At 47.5% G+C, this 20,117-nt stretch overlaps 2 protein-coding genes across 33 annotated transcripts in view; one reads left to right on the forward strand and one right to left on the reverse strand.

The window, feature by feature from the left end:
- The first annotated feature begins 182 nt into the window (after positions 1-182).
- Positions 183-2,094, forward strand: MRPS34 (mitochondrial ribosomal protein S34). The gene is made up of 3 exons (XM_052680609.1): positions 183-544; positions 629-671; positions 1,405-2,094. Exons 1-3 carry the CDS (start codon positions 227-229, stop codon positions 1,674-1,676), a joined length of 633 nt encoding a protein of 210 aa, XP_052536569.1. The 5' UTR covers positions 183-226; the 3' UTR covers positions 1,677-2,094.
- A 2,383-nt stretch (positions 2,095-4,477) lies between these two features.
- The window catches only part of MAPK8IP3 (mitogen-activated protein kinase 8 interacting protein 3), a 72,583-nt gene continuing 56,943 nt past the window's right edge, over positions 4,478-20,117 (reverse strand). For 29 of the 32 annotated variants that reach the window (XM_052680577.1, XM_052680576.1, XM_052680572.1 and 26 more), the window contains 13 exons: positions 19,392-19,557; positions 18,741-18,926; positions 17,927-18,113; positions 17,100-17,222; positions 16,763-16,843; positions 16,169-16,236; positions 14,571-14,719; positions 13,571-13,742; positions 13,326-13,439; positions 11,981-12,019; positions 8,256-8,435; positions 7,856-7,999; positions 4,478-7,298 (listed from right to left, as the gene is read on the reverse strand). In XM_052680577.1, coding sequence (XP_052536537.1) covers positions 7,177-7,298; positions 7,856-7,999; positions 8,256-8,435; positions 11,981-12,019; positions 13,326-13,439; positions 13,571-13,742; positions 14,571-14,719; positions 16,169-16,236; positions 16,763-16,843; positions 17,100-17,222; positions 17,927-18,113; positions 18,741-18,926; positions 19,392-19,557 — 1,731 coding nt within the window. In that variant the 3' untranslated portion in view covers positions 4,478-7,176. The remainder of the gene's footprint in view (positions 7,299-7,855; positions 8,000-8,255; positions 8,436-11,980; positions 12,020-13,325; positions 13,440-13,570; positions 13,743-14,570; positions 14,720-16,168; positions 16,237-16,762; positions 16,844-17,099; positions 17,223-17,926; positions 18,114-18,740; positions 18,927-19,391; positions 19,558-20,117) is intronic. The other 3 variants (XM_052680602.1, XM_052680603.1, XM_052680581.1) reach the window with 1 other exon arrangement.

Genomic DNA, 20,117 nt, shown 5'->3' on the forward strand with positions numbered 1-20,117 from the left:
CCTGCTGGCTGACAAAAGCTGGCGTCTGTACGCCTGACTAAAGGGCGCCGCGGAACATCGCGGTGGGTGATTTCCTGCGGGCGGGGCGGGGCCTGCTTCCGGGGACGGGGCCTGGATCAGGGGCGACTTCCGGGGAGCACCGGAAGCTGCGGGTGGAGGCGGTGGACTGGAGCGGGGGCAGCCCTACTTCCGGGGGCGGGGCCTGAGGCGGCTTCCAGTCGGCGCCATGGCCCGCAAGAAGTTGTACCGGCCGATCGCCGCCATGGCCAAAAAGGTGCGCGAGTATCGAGCGCTGAAAGAGCGGCCGCGGGATTCACAGCGCTTCGCTCTGGACTACGAGACCATGAGACGGCCGCTGACGCAGAAGCGGCTGCCGGTGCTGGCCTGGGAGGACGTGCGGCGCGAGCAGCGGCTGTTCTCACTGCTGTGCCGCCTGCCGCTGTTCGGTGTGGGCCGCGTGGTCACCCGCAAGTCCTGGCTGTGGGCGCACGATGAGCCCTGCTACTGGGTCATCACCAAGGTCCGCGCAGACTACACGGCCGAGGTAACGACGGCGCGGGGCGGGGGGGCTGCGGGGCTGCGGGAGCCGCGCCGTTGCGGCCCTGAGCCTCCGTGATCTTCACTGCAGGGCATGGACCACGGCAGGGCTTGGGGCCGGCTGACGTTCCGAGGTAAGGCCTCCCGGGAGGGGTGGGGGCTGAGCAAAGCGGCTCCCGGCCATTGGTACCAAATGCCGCGGTCCGGCGCTCCCGGAACGCCTCCGTAAGGGACGTTATGGGGAAGCCGTAACGCGGAGCTCGGGCCCTGCGCTCAGGGCTGAGGTGATGGGCTGCTTGTAGACCTGGAATGCAAAGCGTGTGCTGAGCACGCGGGGATGTGCCAGGTAGAGTCATCGGTGGAGCAGCAGTGGTGGCAGGGTGGCTTCTGGATGGGACTGTAAAATAACTCTTAGAGTTGCATGTTTGAATTCTCCAATTTTTAAGCTGCTTCACACTAGGTTTATAAATCTGGTCTATTAGAGCTTTTGAAACACTTCTCATTCAAAGGTTTTAAAGTTGTTGAGTATTTTTGTCATTGAACTTCACGGTGTGGAGATGCATTGCTTTTGTTCTTTGCCATGGAAACTAAGGCAGAGGGAGAGGTGACTCCTTGCATGACAAGTCATGACGTCTGCACAGTATGGAGCAGCTAGCACGTGTCTTTTCAGTCTGTTCCTGGTCAGATTTCCAAGGACTGAAGTGGGATCCCATAGTATAGCAGTGAGGATATCATATGATCTTTTGAAAATTTCCTTTATTGTTGCTTCTTTCAGTATCTGTGGCACAGGAGAGCTGATACTTGCTACAGTGTCTGGAGAGAATCGGTTGCTGAGAGCATTGTCCGCTAACGTTCATCTTTTATCAGGTAAAACTGAAGAAGAAGACAGAGAGATTGACAAAGTCATGTATCACGACTGGCGAATGGTGCCCAAGCACGAGGAGGAGGCCTTCAAGAAATTTACCCCCGTGCCAGAGGAGAGCTGTCGGTACCTCCCATACCCACCTTTGCTCCGAGCCATGATCCTCGCTCAGTGGCAGAAAGAGGGGAAAGAGATCACAGAGGAGCCAATGATTGACCTGCAGAGGACCTTTCACCTTAAGGCTGCAAAGAAAAATGCTACAGGGACATCCTTGTAACGTCCTGCTCTGTGTCCTGAGCTTCCCACACGCTCCTGCTTCGTATTGGCAGATCACCACCTTACTGAAGCCCCCCTTGCCTACTGTGGTACAGTGTGTCCAGTTGATATCCAGTTGACCTTGTTTTCTCCCCTGGACTGTATGGTAATCTCATCTGAAATTGAATATGAAGATGCATTTGGATTTTATTTTTTTCCCCTCATAACTTTGGTCTCAGATTCACTGTATATTCTCTGAACTTAGAGCTCCTGTCATCCAGCTACAGTGCTTGGGAGCACAGTTTCATTTACAGCCTGAGAATCTAGGAGTTTATAAAGAACATTTCTGAAGCAGTTTATAAGTTCTACATGATGGAAAAACTACTAAGTTAAGTATGACATTATTTCACAGAGCCAAAATAAATTATTTCTTATTTCCACATATTTCTAAGAAAATCTGTTCTTTGGGGGGTGATTTATTTATTCAGTGCCTGGAGCTCAGCATGATGGTTTGCTGGGGGTCCAAACTTAGCCTTTGCAATACAGGTAGAGCATCACATTCCTCTTACCACTGCAGTCTCATCTCATTTACTGACATAAAGCTGCAATAAACAGCATGGCAGGAACACAGCTGAACTCTGGATTCTGAGCATGATTCCCAGCAATGGCTGTCAGGAGATGAGAGGAATCATTTTAATTCTGATCACGGAAGGTATACAGGATTAGCTCTTAGTATTTGAAGCCAGTTGCGAAATATCACTTGTTCTGGTGCAGCACATTGTGGTGAAAGTTACAAAAATGCATCTTCTTAGTGCAGAGCTTACGTTTTCATTTCTTCTCCCAATGGTTGTGGCTTTGGTGCAGTGTCAGGAACCATTGTGGTGAGGGGTTCCAGTTTGGTTGTGCGTGGAGGAGTCACAAGAGCTGTTCAGCTCCTTGCAGTTCAGCATTTGGCACTTCTGTCTGAGAATTGCTGTTGCATTTGCAGCGGCATCCTAAAATCACAAGTTGCCCAAAGGGATTTACTGAAGGAAAGCAAAAATGTGACTCTGTGCCCTCTGTCTGCATGGCAGGCCTCAATGACACAAGGTAGTTTGGCTGCAGCTGCCAGAAAGGCTGTCAGCAGGCAGAGCAAACAGGTCAACAGCTACCTGTCCTTCACAGGTTTCCTCACCAAAGGCTCATGAAGGCTTAACATGGATGAGGGCTTTCACGTGGGTTAACAGCTGGTCCTATAAGCTATAATAGTTGGGAAGCACTGGGCTCTTGCTCCTGTGCTGTGGAAGACTGTAGGGTTCAGAAGGGCTTTGAAGCAGTGGGAGCATCCATAGGAGGCAAGTGCAGAGTGCTGATAATGCATTAATGCTGCCATGGGCTGAGACGTCCAGCTGCAGCTCGTCCTTAGTCACGATGGAGGTGCTACAGAAACAGCACAGCACCGAGGAGGGAAGAGGAGGGAGGAGCAGGATGGGGAAAGAAAGTAGCTCTGGGTTCAGAAGGAGCAATCCTATCCTCAGCCCTGCATGGCCTGGCTGAGCAGCCAGCACTTGTGGTGCCCTCTTCCAGAAACCCGCAGCAGCAGAGCATCCACCAACAGCCAGAGACAAAGCAAGAAATGGGTCAGGCCCAGGGCATGGATGGGGAGCCTGGGCAGGAGTAGAAACAGATGGGATGGGACCTGCTTCCAAACCTGGCTTTTGAGGTTCTGCCAGCAGCCCAGGATCACTGCTTGGTGGCCCCATGCCCTGCCACGTTGTGGACACAGCTCCTGAGATGAGGGGCTCGGGCCTCCAGTATGGCTCCTGCAGGAGCTGCAGGGCAGGTCTACAGGGCTGCCGGCTGACCCCTGGCAGGGTGTCCTTGAGGAACCCTTCTGCTTCATCACCTTTCTGCTTAGAGCACACAGCTCCTGGGCAGCCAGATCTCCTGCTCCAGGTTCCTCTCCCGGAGCTGGTTTACAGCTCCCAGCACACTACAGAAGTCACTTCAGACCTGCAAGGCTTGGCCACTTTTTTCCATAAGGCTGTGGGCTCTCCCCCAGGTCTATAAGGGCAGCAGATGGGGATGGCCTATTTAAGCTACAGTGAGCACAGCAGTTAGCACCAAGTGCGTGAGCCAAGTGCTCTGTTCTCAGGGTGCTGCACCAAACTACTTGTGTCACTGCTGCTATTTGCAATTTTACGTGCACGCTCTTAGGATGCAGGCAGTGCAGCTAATGAGGAAGCAGCTCATCATGCAATTAAAGTTGTCTAGGAAGACAGCAGTAGCTGCTCAATGCAGTTCAACATAAAGACTGACAGCTGGTAATTGACCGAGTCAGTATTCATAATCTTAGTAATTTTCACTCCTTTTCTGTCTCTTATCTATTACTGCTGTATGTACCCCTTGAATAAATTCAATTCTACAAAATAAATATGAGCTTATCTAAATACTGCTGGGATTGGGAGGAACAGCTGAACTCGCCTTATCAAGTGCTGAATGTCACCATTCCTATTGCACTGTCAACGACCACCTGGTATCGGCAGGGAACTGATGGAAGATTCCCCACAGCCTGTCTGAAGGGGGTCCATAAGGACACGTGGACAGACTGCAGCTGGAGGACCTGTCTTTTATTTCTGACACTGAGAGAAGCCACAATGTGCACTGGCTTTGAAGGCAGTGTCTTGCAGGACCAGCACCTCCTCAGACAGTGAGGAACACGCATCTCATTTCTTGCCAGCTGCTGAACAGGAGCCATTCCCACCATTTTAAGTGTCGTGATGTTCCTAAAGGCTGAGCGGAAATCCAGTGACCTTTCCAGCAACAAGACCTACCAGCACTTGCTGATGTTAACACATTTATTACATACAGAACAGATATGGTTTGTTGTTTGATAGCGTAGGGAAAAAAGCATGGGAACGTATTCATACAGCGGTCTCTTTACAGAATGCCATCTTCAGACCAAACAGCGGAGTTTACAGGCCTTAAGACACTTTTTAAAATCCTTTTGTAACATACAAGATACTTTACATACATCACAGTGGAGATATGACAGGGAAGTGTGTTGAAGCCAGTCAGTTCTCACCTTGCTGCCCAGCAGCCACCACATCCCAACAGGAGCTGATAGCAGAGGCTGAGCTGGAGCCACCCCTCCGACACGTGTGCTTCTCCTGGAGGAAACCAAGCACCAAACTGGGAAGGAACCTGCTGGCAGAGGCCCAAGAGTGGTTTCCTCATGTTGCCATGGACCAGTGGGTGACAGAAGACTGAATATTGTCACTTTTACTGCTAAAACCAGATAGAGAACAAATTGTAAGAGGTAAGAACGTTACAATCCTGTATTTTTACGCTGAAGGTTTGACATGCCTAAAGAATTGCATTTGCCTTTAAATGACACCAAAGCGTGCCATTTTCCTGGCTCTAACTGTTAGATATCTGTGGAATCTGCTGTCTCAACATCTGTTACTGCACCCTGTGCCGTGACCCAGAGAGCCTGTTCTAGCAGAAAGCATTCTGGGGATGAGTGAGCACTGCCCCAAGTGAGATGTCTCCTCTCAAATATTCTCCTCTACATGAATGGCTGCTTGCAGTCAGCCAAATGCAAGCCACAGATCCTGGCTTGAAGATACAGCCCAGCTGGCTTCCTACCTCTGCAAGGAGCAGTGTGGGTCATCACGTCACCAGCTGCTCAGGCAGTGTGGGCAGCACCGTGGCCCCATACTTTGATGGCTGAGGCCTCTGCACCCTGCGTATGTCTTCTTGCCTCCCTGGATGGGAACTGTGTGCCCCAGCCTTTTCTGAACTGAGCATCCAAAGACCATTTCAGGGTTGCTGAATGAGGACAGATGTTAAAACTTCCCCAGTGAATGCTGTGTTCCTGCAGCACACAAACAGCTGCAGACCACAAGGCTTGAGAGCAGCCTGGACCATGACAAGCAGCACAGGTCTTGTTCCTCAGAGATGGAGGTGGACATCCTTGGGAGATCCACAGTGCTGCACAGCTCAGGAAACCAACAAGACAGCCACCAGGATCTTCTAAATTCATTGCTAACAGCTCTTCTTTGTAGAGGAAGGAACTGCTGCAACTGTCAGAAGGGGAAAACAAACCACTGCCTCTACATCTGGAGCTGCCACACTTTCAATATGGAGCTTAAAACTGTTCTCCCTGGCTGCATTTTTGGCTGCTTCTCCTACAAGCAGGACACACAGCTTGCACAAGGAGCGCAGTCAGAATTTCTCTCAGAGGCTGTCATTCTTTAGAGGAGTAACAGAGATCCAGCTTTTCAAACCACTCACTAACCAATTCAATCAGTGCTTGTGATGCTGAGTAAAAGGAGCTGGGAGATCTGGCCTCAATTCCCTTATCTGCATGACCTCAGGCAAGACACAGCCTGTACACCTTGACTGCACCTACAGAGTCTTTCCTAACCTGACAGCCACTGTCTAAAGGAAAACAGCCACCTCCTTCCAGCAGGATGCCAGCAGTTCCCAGCAGGACGGGGTCCTGATGAGTCGAAGTAATCTCAGTGTGTTAATGCAGAATTCACAGCAGACGAACATTATCTGCCACTGCCTCTATTTTAAAAGCCAGTAAATCCTATGTAGAGATAACTTTCTCCTAAAGCTTTCAGGCTCACAAAACGAATGAACTCAATTCTTTCCTGCTTGACTTTTTTTTTTTTTTTAGAGAAGGGAGTTAAAATATCACTGCCTTTTCCCCCTTTAAAATAACAGGGTTCCAGTACTTCTTTGTTAATAGTTTTGAAAGGCCCCACGGCTTCCACAATCAACCATCTGTCACCCACCTGAGGCTACCAAACAATCCCCTCTAGACACATGCCGTCACCCAGCACACTACTGCTATGATAAAAGCAGCAGAAGAGGAGGGAGACTTTCCATCTGCAAGTGTGGAGGATGTGTTCCCCCCACTAACAGCCCTGCCACCTTCTCCAGCCAAACAGCAAAAGCGCTTCCCAACCTCGACATTCCTTTCTATTGAAGGCTCCTTGGACCTGGCTGCTGTCAGTCTGTGGGATATTATTCTATGCTTGGGTGCACATAGTGGATAAGGTGGAAAGTCCACTGGTGAACAAGGAAGGATTTCTTCTGGGGTGCTGTAGGAGTTGTGATCCTCCATCGCTGCTTTGGCGGGGATGCCAGGGTGCTGCACTACTTCTCATGCAGGTGGGAGCAAGGCATCCTGCTGGAGAACCAGACCCACCACCTGTCCAGCTCCCCAGCCCCAGGCAAAGCTTTTGCACAGCTCTGGCTCCAAGCTTCACTTTTATCAACGCACTGCCATTTCTCTCCTTGTAGACGCCAGCTCCAGAGCAGAACAATAATCCAACCACGCAGAAAGCTCATGGGCCCAAGATGAAAGCTGCAAGTTCAGAGGTTACAAAGGGGTCACAGTCTGAGGCAGGAGCCGCTGCAGTTGTCTGGGGTCGGTTTCCAGCAGTAGGTATAATGCAGGCGTTCTGTATGTACATCGTGGCATTCAGGTGGGAACAGGGACACTTACATTGGTAGGAAAGGAGAAATTCTCACTCTGGGATATAGGATACCTGCCACACAATAATGTGGCTCCTTTCTGCCTTAGAAAGTACTGGCTTCACCTGGGTGGCATCTCCTGCATTCTCCTCTGTCTCATCATCTTCTCCATCCCCTGAAGACAGAAAGCAGAGTAAAAAAGGCTGGAAAGAAAATCCCAAGCTACACTGCCCTGAAATTGTTCAGAAGAGGTGAATATTTGTACTACAGTCTTCACAGTCTGACGACAGGCAGCAGGAGCCGAGACCTCCCTGCATGCCTGGAGAAATAACAGCATGGTGCTTTTCTGAACTAGGCTTCTGTGAATGGAACAAACTGTCTCCAGCTAAAGGGAAAACCATGTCCCATTTGGGGAAGCCAATGTTTACAACAGAGCGCCCCAGAACAGCACAGGTGACTCCAGTGGGACGGCAGTGTTTGCAGCCAATGGCACAGATGTTTTTATTTTTCCAAGGCCATTAATGCTAACTGCACAGCACTGTAGGCACAGGCAGGGGGAAGGTTTGGCAGCTTCGTGCTGTGGAAGGAAAATACTTGCTATCTGCCACCACAGCGGGAGGTAGGAGAAAAACAGCCTTGCTTTTCAGATTTCCCACAGCAGTGATCCCTCTCCTTCACAAATCGTACCCTTGCACCCCTTCCAATTCCACACCCCCCACTGCAGGCACTCACCGATCCGGAAATCAATGTACCCTTCTCCTCCACTCAGCACCAGGACATTCTTCAGCTTCTGCCCCTCAGTCTCTGTGGCTGCTGTGCTGGGGTTCTCCGAGGGGCTGTCCAACACGCTCCCATTCAAAGTTGCTAGGACGTTGCCTGGGACAGGACAGAGGTGCCATCAGTGCCACTGCTCAGCCCTCAGGCACTCTGAGAGACAAGCACGACTGAGCAGGCCAGTTCCTTCTGCTGGTGAAATCTCAAAGACACTGCAGTTTGAGCTACCAGTGTCTGAGTCACAGGATCTCCAAGTGCCAGAAACTGGCAGCCTTCTGCTGCAGGTCAGCCTAAGCTCCTGCCTCAGAATGGACAGTGCTAACAGACCCTCATAAGGAAGGGCTGTGCTCATCCTTACCAGGCACAGAGACAAAGAACTTGACAGCATCACGGTGACCATGGAAACAGAGCTGTGCCTGAGCCATGGAGCAGTAGGGAATAAAACTGCTGGCAGATTTGTCACTGTTGTCATCACCATACACGTGGATGACCCCGCCAGAGCGGCTGCCCTCTCCGGAGGTGGGTGAGGTCTTGTTGGCTATGGACAGGAGAAGGAACATTGTTAGTCACAGTTTTGGCCCCATTTACAGGAGGGGCACAATCAAAAAAAAAACTCTTGAGCCCTGAAGGAAAACCTTTATGGATTCAAATCTCTTAAAAGGTCTTATAGAATAAAATGGTTCAGCTGGGTGGATCTTCAAAGATCACCTACTCCAACTGCCCGCTTCGGGGCTAATCAATACTTAAAGCATTTCATTGAGGGCATCTCAATACACAGTCCAACATCTCATGAACAGACAGGCATGCGGCAGCACTTGTCTCTCTAGGAAGTTCCAGTGCTGCCCTACCCTCATGGTAAAGAGATTCTTCCTGATTCCCAGTCTGAGCTTCCCTGGCACAGCTCTGGGCTGCTCCCACACATGCTGTCCTTGGCTTCCAAGCACAGAGCACAGCACCTCCCTTGCTTCCCCTGCTCAGAGAGTGCAGAGCAGAGAGGTCACCCCCAACCTCCTGTTCTCCAGGTTGCCCTCAGCCTCTCCTCAAAGACATGGCTCCCAGTTCCATTACCAGCTTTGTTGCCCTCATCTGAATGCTTTCAAGCACCATCCTTTTTATATTGTGGAGCCCAGAACTACACCAAATATTCAAGGTGAGGCCACACCAATACTAAGCACAGCAGGAGAATCACCTCTTTTGACCTGCCAGCCATGCTGTGACCCAATAGACTCCAAAACGCAGTTTGCTCTCTTAGTGCCAAGGCACCCTGTTGGCTCCCACTGAGCCTGCTGTCACCACTTAGATCCCTTTTTGCTGAGCTGCTCTTCAGCTACTTATCTCCCATGCTCTGCTTGTGTCCAGCACTGCTCCATCCTGGGTGCAGAACACAGCATTTTCCTTTGCTGAACTTCATGCTGTTGCTCCTTGCCCAATGCTCTATCTATCTGGAGCCCTCTGCAAGGTTTCTCAACCCTCTGAGGAGTCAAAAGCACCTCCGAGCTGAGTGCCATCACGTGCTGAGGATGCACTTCAGTCCTATAACCAGACCACTGATAAAATATTGAATAGAACAGGCCCTAGAACTGAGCCCAGAATTATGTAAGGGTTATATTCATAGGATCCTTAGAGTTGAAAGGGAAATTTAAAAGGTCATCTCATCCAACTCCCCTGCAATGCACAAGGACAACACAGTTAGATCAGGCTGTCCAGGGCATGATCCAGCCTGGTCTTGCAAATCTCCAGAGATGGGGAATCCACCACATCTCTGGGCAATCCATTCAGTGCCTCACCACCATCACTGTAAAATACTTTTTCCTTTTACCCAACTTAAATCTACCCTCTTTGAGCTTGAAACCATCTCCCCTTGCTCTATCGCCACAGACCCTGCTAAAGAGTCTGTCCCCTTCCTTCCTGTAGCTCCCCTTCAGATACTCTCAGTAGTGAAGGCCACTCTCAGCTCACCTCACAGCCTTCTCTTGTCCATGCTGCACAGCCCCAGCTCTCAGCCTGTCTTTACAGGAGAGGTGTTCCATCTCTTGGATCATTTCTGATGTGCTCTAACAGGTCCATGTCTCTCTGTACTGAGGACTCCCAACGGGATGCAGAGCTCCATGAGTTCTCACAGTGCTCAGCTCCCTTGACTTGCTGGCCACACAGCTTTGGATGCAGCCCAGGATACGGTTGGCTTTCTGGACTGTGAGAGCCAACACGTCCTGCTGCCATCCACCAGTACCCCCAAGTCCTTTTCAGCACGGCTGTGCTCCATCCTTTCATCCCCCAGCTTGTATTGGTAGTGGATGTTGCCTGGACCCAGGTGCAGACCTTTTGCACTCAGACTTGTTGAACCTCATGAGGTTCTCCTGAGTGCACTGCTCAGCCTGTCTGGGTCCCCCTAGATGGCATCCCATCCCTGTAATGTAGGACTACAGCAAGTTATACGGTCCCTCTCTGTTAGGCTGATTAAATCCACTCACAGAAACAAACTACTTTTTTTTATTTGGCTGTTAATGACGCACACTTCCCTGGTGGTGGTGGACAAGAGTGACTCTAGGGGACACAAGACAAGGCCTCTGGGGCGCACCACTAAAGGTCTCTTCTCCAGGCACAATCCTGTCCAGCCTTCAGAAGTCATTTACTGTCCTAGTGATCAGCCTTTGGGACTTGGCAATGTAGGCAAATGTATCCACTATAACTGAGACACGATCAAGACTCTAGTCTCCCATACCAGACCTGGAGAACTACTGCTATTCTGGGAACTGAAGTTGCTTCCAAATCAAGTCCTTTGCTCATGCCAAGCTGCTTTCAGCAGCCTCTGTGTCTGGCAAAGTCTGTGTCTGTCAGCCCAGCAAGTGTCAGAGCAGTGGAGCCAGCGCCTTCCTTAGTCCTTGATTTAGAAGATCAGCTACTCAAACAGTGAACATAAAGAGATGTCCAACATCCACAGCACCCAAGGACCTCAAGGTGAGCTCAGAGGCATGCATCTTTCAGGCCTGTGCTTTCGAGGTGGGAAAGCTTCCATTCACCAGGGATGAAAGCAGTTCTCAGAGATGAGGACAGGAAATGCTTTTCTTCTGCATCAGTAAAACAAACCATACTAAAATCAGAAAGTATTCACTTCCTGTTTACTTACAGAGCAAAATGAACTGCTTACTTACTATCTGTAGCTCTGTATGTTGGCTTGGGCTGGTTTCCAGTTATTAAGAGGCTCAGGAACAAAGGAGGTTCTTACCTAGCAGATTTGCAATGGGATGCTGGGGTAAATACAAATATTTGGATGGAGGAATGAGAATCAATGTGTGCTGGGGGAAGATCCCTGAGATGAAAGCTTTGCTTTCTGCACCTCTGTGCTTTGGTTTACTGAGGGCAGACAGAACTGGCTGAGGCCCAGTAGACAAGGCTCTTCCAGCTCAGCATCTGGCTTCTCACAGTGACCACTACCAGAGGCTTTAAAAGGAAGAGAGATGCACCAGTAATGTTTCTGGACAGGAGCATCTTACAATGAGAAAAAGCACTTTCTGTCTCTAAAAAGGCTGAGGCAAGTATAAATCTGAACAGTGAGCTCAGACCTTGCTTTAAGTGACACAAACAAACAATTCTCAGTATTCATCCAAGTTCTTCTTTTAAGTGTTGGCTGACTTCCTGCAGCTGGCAGGTGTCACAGCCCTTCCTACCACTGGCCTGGAAACTAATTTGAGACACAGCCTTGGAAAACCAAGGATGACCAAGGATGACCTCAGAAGAACAGTGTGCTCCTGCTTCTGGAGCTGAATGAATAAATCCTCACAGTCTCCAACTCAGACCTGGCCTACCAGAAAGGCAGTACTGTATAGTACTATACAGTAAAGTACTTGACACAAAAAGCAGAGGGGTGGCTGATGAGATGGACGAAAATGTTTCAGACCGTAGGAAATGATCATTTTCAAATTATTGTCTCCAGACACTTTTCTCACTTGACTGACTTAAAATGAAAGAGATGAGGAAAAATGGATGGGGAGAGCTGAATGGCAGGATGGAAGGGTAGGAAAGTGACTGCAAAGGTGAGCAGCTGCAGAAGTGAAAGCTGAAGGAAGGAGGCAATGGACTTACCCCGGAGCCCAAGGAGTTGGCCTCGGTGGAGGACTACAGCTAGGTAGAGGCAAGGAGTGGGAACACAAAGCAGCACGGGAAGAGACAGGAAGGATGGGAGAGAAGAAAAAGGTGATTACTGGGAGAAAATTCAGGTAGCAACAGAAATGTATATATTTGGAGAAACCACATGAGCTATGGGCTCAATTCGTTTATACCAACACTGTTCTTGCTCATTTTACTATTATCCCACAAAGACAAACGAAGTATCTGAGACAGATGAAGGTGCTTGGTCACAAAGATCTATTGCTAAAGTTTCTAGTGAAGGTTTACAGCTTATCACATTTTTAAAGAAACACCAAAAGATAATGCAACTGGTTTATAGCAGGGAACAAGCTGAAACTGCAATTATGATAACAGCATCAGTCCCAAGGGGGGTTCAGCTCCAGTAGCCTTAGAGGAAACAACTTCAACTCCAACTTCCAGAAGGGCTGCAACAGGTTTGCCCCTTTTACCCAAGAGCCATTTGTTTCTCAGCTTTCCTGTCAGCACTGATGAGAACATGTACGTATCGCTGCTTTCCACTGAAAGGAGCTGCAGTCAGCCTCAAGTCCTACTCCTTGTTATATTTTGAAACAGACCTTCCACCACAAAAAATCTGATGATGACTGGCAGGTACAGAACAGGCTTACTGAGAGCTTCAATTAAATTTCCAGTGCTGGAGGTGTGCCTTTCAACAACTGCTGCTACTGGACTTGTCTTAGGATGCTGATTTCTACTTGACTAATAAAAACTGAACTCTAATTTGAGAAAATGAAGCTTTTCCTAAGGTCAATTTCTGCAAAATATTCTCATAGACATCTGAGCATCTCCACACCAGATAAAAATTTCCAGGGAGATCTTCCTGGTGACTTCTCATCCCACAGCCTCCTCCTTTTGGAGACTTGCTACAATTCCCAACTCTGTTTCTCCGGCTTCCCAGTAGGTACAGAATCAGTTCACATCAGTCTGCTCTGTCAAGGTCATCCCCAAAAGAGAAGGCTATATAGAGAGGAGAGATTACATTGGTGCCCAAGAGAAACATGCCTTCAACTGAACTGAAAATGAACAATAATAAATCTCTACTTGGCTTTAAACAGGTTAAATTCATTCAGCTGAACACTTAATTACATAACTAAGGAAGAGTTAAATCAAGGCCTGGGTCATTCACACTCAGCACTCTTCTCTCTGAACACTTTGTCAAGTTCAGAGTAAAAATGTCCAGAAAGTATTGGCCCACCAAAGCCATCTGCCAGAAATCACCAATTCACCAAAGCACTGCTCTTTTCAGGGGGGCACAGAAAAGTCTCTGATAAATGTCACTTACTCTCAGTCAGTGGAATGGAGATGACAACGCCGTTCCCTGTTCCTACCCAGAGACGATTGCCAGCAATGAGCAGGGCTGTAATCCGTACAAAGGAGAAGCCCAGTTTTCCAGTACCTGTAAGCACGCATGGGAATGGGAGCATCAGCAATCTGTATGACTTTTGGACAATGTCTGCTAACAATTTTTCATTTCTCACTGATCTCAGTAAGCAACAGACCATTGAGAGGCGATCCCTACTGCCTCACCTAGCATCTTGCTGACATAAGGCTCAATGTCAACGTCCTGCAGATGCTGATGGCTGTGGGCGTGGTAAAGCCTCAGGGTGGAATCCAGGCGGATGGAAACCCACACTCCATCTCCAATCCACGCCAGCTGTCGCACCTGGCTCTCACGCCGAGGGTGGGCATCAAAGGACTTCTGAATTGACACATAAGTAGAGCAATGCAAGTTCACAAAAGCTTTTCCAATTATCTATACATATGTTCCTATATCTATTCATATATTCTATATATTTTCCTTAACAGAGATTGCTTGTTTGGGTTTCAAAGGCCTCAGACAAAATGCCACATGACCTCAGAAGTTCAATATAGGATACAGATGATGCTCTATCAAACGAGTTTCGTAGTGCAGAGCTGTGGCTCCACAGAGAATATGAGTCTTTGCATGCCACTCTGGGAGCAAAATCATTTAGAAACCAGCAGCTCCAAGAGAAATCCTGAATATCCGCAAACTGCCTTCACTCACTGATGTGAACTTCAACACTTCTCTCTACAAGTAAATTATTGGGCACACTGTTAAGCACGGTTGCATGAACTCCACTGTACGAAACAAATCTTTCAACTAAAAGGGTCTGAGTATTTATTTTTTTTAATTAGGCAAGTGGAACCACTGGGGCTCGCTGACTTGTTCTTCCTTCATGCCACAATGCCTACAGATGGAGAAGTCTTAGACTGCAGCTGTAATGCACAGGCATGTTTGCACAGCATGTGAGCCCAGGGTCTCACTAACAAAGGCAAAGACAGTGCTCATTTCAGACTTTTTGCAAGACTTAATCTCTGCCAAAGGAGGAAGGAATAAACACCTCCCTGGCAGACTGGGTCTGAAGATAACCCCAACTGGCAGCCTGATAGTTTTCATTGCAGTCAATACCGACAAGAAAGTTCTGTGTTTCCACGCTCTGCAGCAGAAAACAGAAGAATAGATACAAGTATCTGTATGCATACGTGCACACATTTCCTCTCTTACCTCAATTTGCATTGTCTTAGGTTGAATAACATGGATTTTGTTCTTGTAGCCACACCAGACTCTGTCATACACAACAGCCATGCAGCGGATAGAATGGTGAGTGTGACCAAGGTCCATTAGGTGGTAATTACTGAGATCCCACTGACGATCTGGGGTGAAAAACAAGTGCAGAAAGATACATTGCTGTCATTCCATTTATATCTAGGTATACAAGGCCTACCTGATCCTTAAAAGCTGATCTTGCTTATGTCTGTGAACTCCCATCAGCACATGTTACTGCTTCAGACACAGCCTTACAGTTAGCAGGCACATGACAAAGCTTACTTTGATAGGCTAAAAGCTCTCCAGCTCAGGCTAATTTACAGATCCTTTTATGGTAATGAAATGAACAGTCTTCCTTAACAAGTACAACAAAATCAGAAGGGGAAGACAGACAAACTAACAAGACTCTGTGGAAACTTAAAGGAAATGGAGCACACAGTTCTTCATGGTGAGGCTGTCCCACTGCACACACAGACAACACGATTTCTGTGGAGTGGCAAATCCAGGATAAGGAATCAGATACCTGTTCTCTTGTTCTTACTTTCTAACTCATCAGGTAGGTTCTGTCTTTTGCCTCTAGGTGATGGAGCATTACCATATTTCTGATGGGAACATTCAGAGTGTGTCAATGGTCAGGCTCACATTCATGAAAAAGCCTGAATCGAAAATTACATTGCACAAAACCAGAATATCTGGTTGATAAACTGTTACCCAATGAACATCTGATAAATAAATTCTTTATAAGCAAATATTATTCACAATTTGCAAATTCCTCTGAGTTGTATGAGCACAGCTCAGGAACTGCTGAAGTTATAGGGAAACAAAATCTACAACAGCAAAGAGGACAAGAAACACAGAATTCAAAACAATATCTTGAAATGAGAGGATTAAGGCACAAACTGACGTGCCTTAGTATGCGCCCTAGTCCTCTCATTTCAAGATATTTTTACTCAGACATCTTTTCTTTATCACAAGAAGAACTGGCCAGGTGCAATGTGAAAGCTCTATCTATTTGGGACTTTCAGGCTTCCAGAAAATCCTAGCTCCGTCCTTCTGCATCCACAGAGACCAACTCCACTACCAACACAGACTCTAACTGCCCTGCACTGCACAGATGATCTGCTCAGGCACTGCCTCCCGGAGCTGTTGGGAGCTCCCTTCACACGAACTGTACAGCTGATTTGTGAATGCCCACTAATACTGGTTACGGCCCAAATGCATTAATCTCATCAAACATGCTTCAAGCAACTGCACAGTATATGTGCTCCTAGGCACGCTGCATTCCTTCCTCCTATACTACATAGCATTTTTACATTTTCTTTCTTCTTTTCAGAAAACCTCAGCAAACAATGTTGGAATATGCTCCAACTTACACGGAGATGTCTGGAGATGTTTCTGGATCAGGGGTGTATTAAAGGTATATAAAAGCTATACATTTTAACCAAGCGTTTGTACTCTGGCAATCTAGCACTTTCTCTTTCTTAACTTGGAATACTATTTAAATAACTGCCACAGTCTTGACCAGCTTGTTTTAATTTTATTACACTAATCCTTACCTTCTCCTCGGTGGAATATGGCCAGTGTTCCATCTGCCAGAGCAACAAGGACCCTTCCCTTCACATGCCTGAAATCACAGGACAATAAAAAAACTCTGTGGAAACAAAGGACTTAACAGATCCTTTCCAATATCCAGACAAACCATTCTTATGTTTTCCCTAGAATTTCCATTCAGTTTTAGACTTGCTGGCAAGGCCTATAAGGGCTCAGAGTCCAATCTCCTACCTTGTGTGTAGTCAAATCATCAAACAATTTCCTGCTGAGTTTAACTTCTCTTTCACACTATCAACTCCATCAATTTCAACAAATTCCACCCTATTTACTACCCTTCTCAAGTCTTCCTCTTCTCCTTCCCACTTGTTTCCACCTGATACTATAAATACATTGTACTACCTTCCTTATTCATTGTATTGGCTCACGTGTGCAGCTGCACAGGAAAGTGACTCAGCAGGAAGCTCAGGAAAACTTTCCTGATAAATCAATGCACTTAAGAGTAAGAAAAAAGATGACTGACAAAGAACTACCACCCCCATGGAAGACACTGCTTAGGCACTGAGCATCCTCCTTCAGTGTCCCTTGGTGTGTGTACTTACACTAGACTCAGCACCGAGTCCTTTAGCTTTATCGAGTGCAGACACTTCTTCCAGTTAGATACAGCAGAGTGCACGTAAAGCCTGGGATAAAGGACAAATCAGGGAGGGTTAGCAGCAAGGCCACTCATCTTCACACTAACCAGGCCTGAATTATTTCTTCTGGTAGGACAGGAGTGTGCACAGTTAGGTGAAGTTACAGCGCCCATTATGAGCTGAGGACTCAGAAACAGTAATGAATACCTACTTTAGAAACAAAAAGCAAACTAGATGCATAAGGACATGAAAAGTGGAGGCCAGAGGACAACCGAGGCAGAGAATCTGCCTAAGGGGAACCTACCAGCCATTCTGTGCTCCCAGCCACATGGTGGGTGCAGCACTGGTGCATGTCCCAGCAGCATCCCCATTCAGCTCCTGATCTGGCAGTGCTGTGCTTGACTCTGTTTTCAGCTGCCCATTCTCTCTTAAAGGGCAAAGGAAGGTGGTTAGAGGCCTTTAACTGTAATGCACAGAATGCTCACCTGCACTCACAGGCTGGCACTGCACAAGCAGATAAAGGCACTTGTACACACACAGCACATCCCTCCCCTCAGTGTTTTTCAGTTCCTTTACTCCCTAATATTCAAAATTTCCTTTCCCATCCCCTGCCAAAACAAACAGCCGTTACTTTATGGCCAAAAAAATTAACTTAGTGTTTGGAAGTAATTTTCTCCAACAATTTGTGTTCATTTCCAGCTCCAACAGAAACCACTCAGAACAACCCCTCAAACCATCATATTAGGCACATTAAGAATTCTGGGGCACTGATATGCTTTCTTCATTATCTTTACAGACATCCAGAGTTACTGCTGGAATAAACAAATGATCACACATGGATCAAAAGCCCCTTTGGTAAGAACATTAAGTGCCTGCGTATTTTGGAAGATCTGTCTAAATTATCATCAAGAGATCAAATAATTGCTATTCAACAGCTGATACAATCTGCTGCTGCCTGAACTGCATTTATTTTATTTCTTCCTCCCCTCATCATTCCATCTGAAATACTACCTGGACACAAAACTGAAAAAAGTTTGACACTTTATGAGAAGATCAGGCTTGTTCTCATAAGCAGCTTATGAGAACAGACCTGGTAGTCACTGAAGGGACACGTTGGCCCAGACAGCCTACCCGTTCTGACGAAGAGGAGCCTGTGCAGGGACGGGGTCCGTAAACACGTGCTCTGTGAGGGGTCCAGAACGGGCTTGAACGGGCTCTGTCTCACTTGTACCATTCTCTGGCACCTCTGTAGCTTCTGTTGCTTCCTCTGTAGACTGAGATTGGTTGATCTTCCCATTGCAGACAGCAGCCACTTCACCTAGGTGACAAAGAACAGTGTGAGGTGCACAAAGAGCAGGGGGACCAGGCTGAAAGCTAGCCAGAAAGAAATCCTGTTTTCATTTCTTTCACTTCATCCTTATTTGTAAATTATAATCAAACCCAAAGACTACATTGCAGACAGAAGCTCCTCCAGAGTGTCTGCTGCTCTGGGAGGAAAATAGAGGCAGTTTTCCAGCGAGGCACCACCCGAGTTTAATAGAATATCAAGAGTTCTCCAAGGCTACCCACAGTAGTGGGTAATCAGTAGTATGTAATCAGCAGTACATAATCAGCAAGAGCATTATTACACTATCATATAAGCTTACATGACTAGAAGACATGGTTGAGAGGAAAAAGCAATTAGAACAGGATTTAGGAGAGCTAACATCACCTGCTCAAAATATTCTGTTAACCTAACCCCACAACTAGGCTGTGGATCACTCAGAAAAGGATGGCTCTAAAGGAAAAAGTACCAAATGGCTTTGGATATCATGTACTGCATTAAGAAACGTCTTGAAATCTCTGGAATAGTTAAGCCAGGGGAGAAGGATGCAGCTGTAAGACCATAAGGTCACATGGAACTAGCTATTAAAGGCTGCCATTAGGCTTTATATCCAAAACTCACTCTGTCCTTTGTCCAGCACAGGTGTGTCACCACGCGAGGAACAGTTGCTTCGTGGCACATTGCAGCGAGTTGCACAGCCCACCAGAGTGATTCCTGCCAAGACACCATCTGTTCCAGACGACTCTTCAGGATTTACATCGCCCTCCAGGAAGATCTCTCCTGGAGGATAATCACTCTCACTGGCCGCTGAAGGGCAAAGAACAGATTCTCCCATAAATCTAGCAGTCACTGCCAACCTACGCATCCCAGTAGTCCTGAGGTCACCGTATGGTTGGATGCTGGTACTCAGGGTTCACAAGCCCCAGGGAGGGACCACAGCACCAGCCAACACTGTAGTGAATCCCCTCATTCCAGTGTCAACTATCACACCAGCTACAGAGCCCTCCAAACCTGAGCAAGGCTCACTCTTCTCCCCAAGAGTCATCCTTTGCATGCCAAAGGAATCACTTACTAAATGCTCAGAAGTGAAGAATCTCCACAAGATTCCACTTAGAAGAAGGCAAGCTCTGGAGTTATGCTTTTGAGGGACAATTACAGAATGCAGCAGCTTCCAAAGGCCAACTCTGAAGTGAGGATGCTACACTTGTCACTCCTTAGCTGAGCAAGTTGTGACCTTGTGCAGACCATAGCCAGTAGTGGAACATTACTTACCAGGGATGCTGGAGATGCAGAGCACATGAGCATTGCAGACAGTGAACTGGTCCACCACTGTGCCAGGCTGATTGGCATCAATGATTACAACTTTACTTGTTGACAAGGTACTGGTGAGGATCCAGACACGACTGGACGTGGCATCCATTTCATGGAACTCCTTTGCCTTCAGGAGAGCAAACACAGGCAGAATCAGTGCTCCCCTCAGATCAGACCGAGCATATTCCTGCTTGGCAGAGATCACAACACCAGTTCCAAAGATCCCACTCTCCTCCTAGCTGGTGCAACAGAAGCAATACAACTTTTCTTCACATTGCTGCACTTGTATCTGGAAGAGCAGCCAAAAGCCTGTATGGCTCCTAGGGCTAGAGGAACTCAACCATCAATTTCTGAGCTATCTGACTAATATCACTGAACATTCACTTAGACAGAATACCATGAAGCTGGGATGTGCTCAAGCTGTCAGCATAAGCAATCTGATCACAGACAGTGAGAGACAGCTGTGACAAAGTCCACAAACCAGGAAGGAGAAAATGTTGTATCTGTTGTATCTGTATAAATATCTGTACTCTGTAAGTGGGTCTTAAAAAACACTTAAGACAACATTTGAAAAAACAGAGCTGTAATAAAATCTCAAGAACTTCAATTTATGAACCAAATGAACTCACGAACTTTGCTATGTCTACGTTCTTCTTGAAGCATTCTTTGCTGTTTGGTTTTGCATGG

This window comes from Tympanuchus pallidicinctus, unplaced genomic scaffold, assembly GCF_026119805.1.
Source record: "Tympanuchus pallidicinctus isolate F22 unplaced genomic scaffold, pur_lepc_1.0 scaffold18, whole genome shotgun sequence".
NCBI classification, from domain to species: Eukaryota; Metazoa; Chordata; class Aves; order Galliformes; family Phasianidae; genus Tympanuchus; species Tympanuchus pallidicinctus.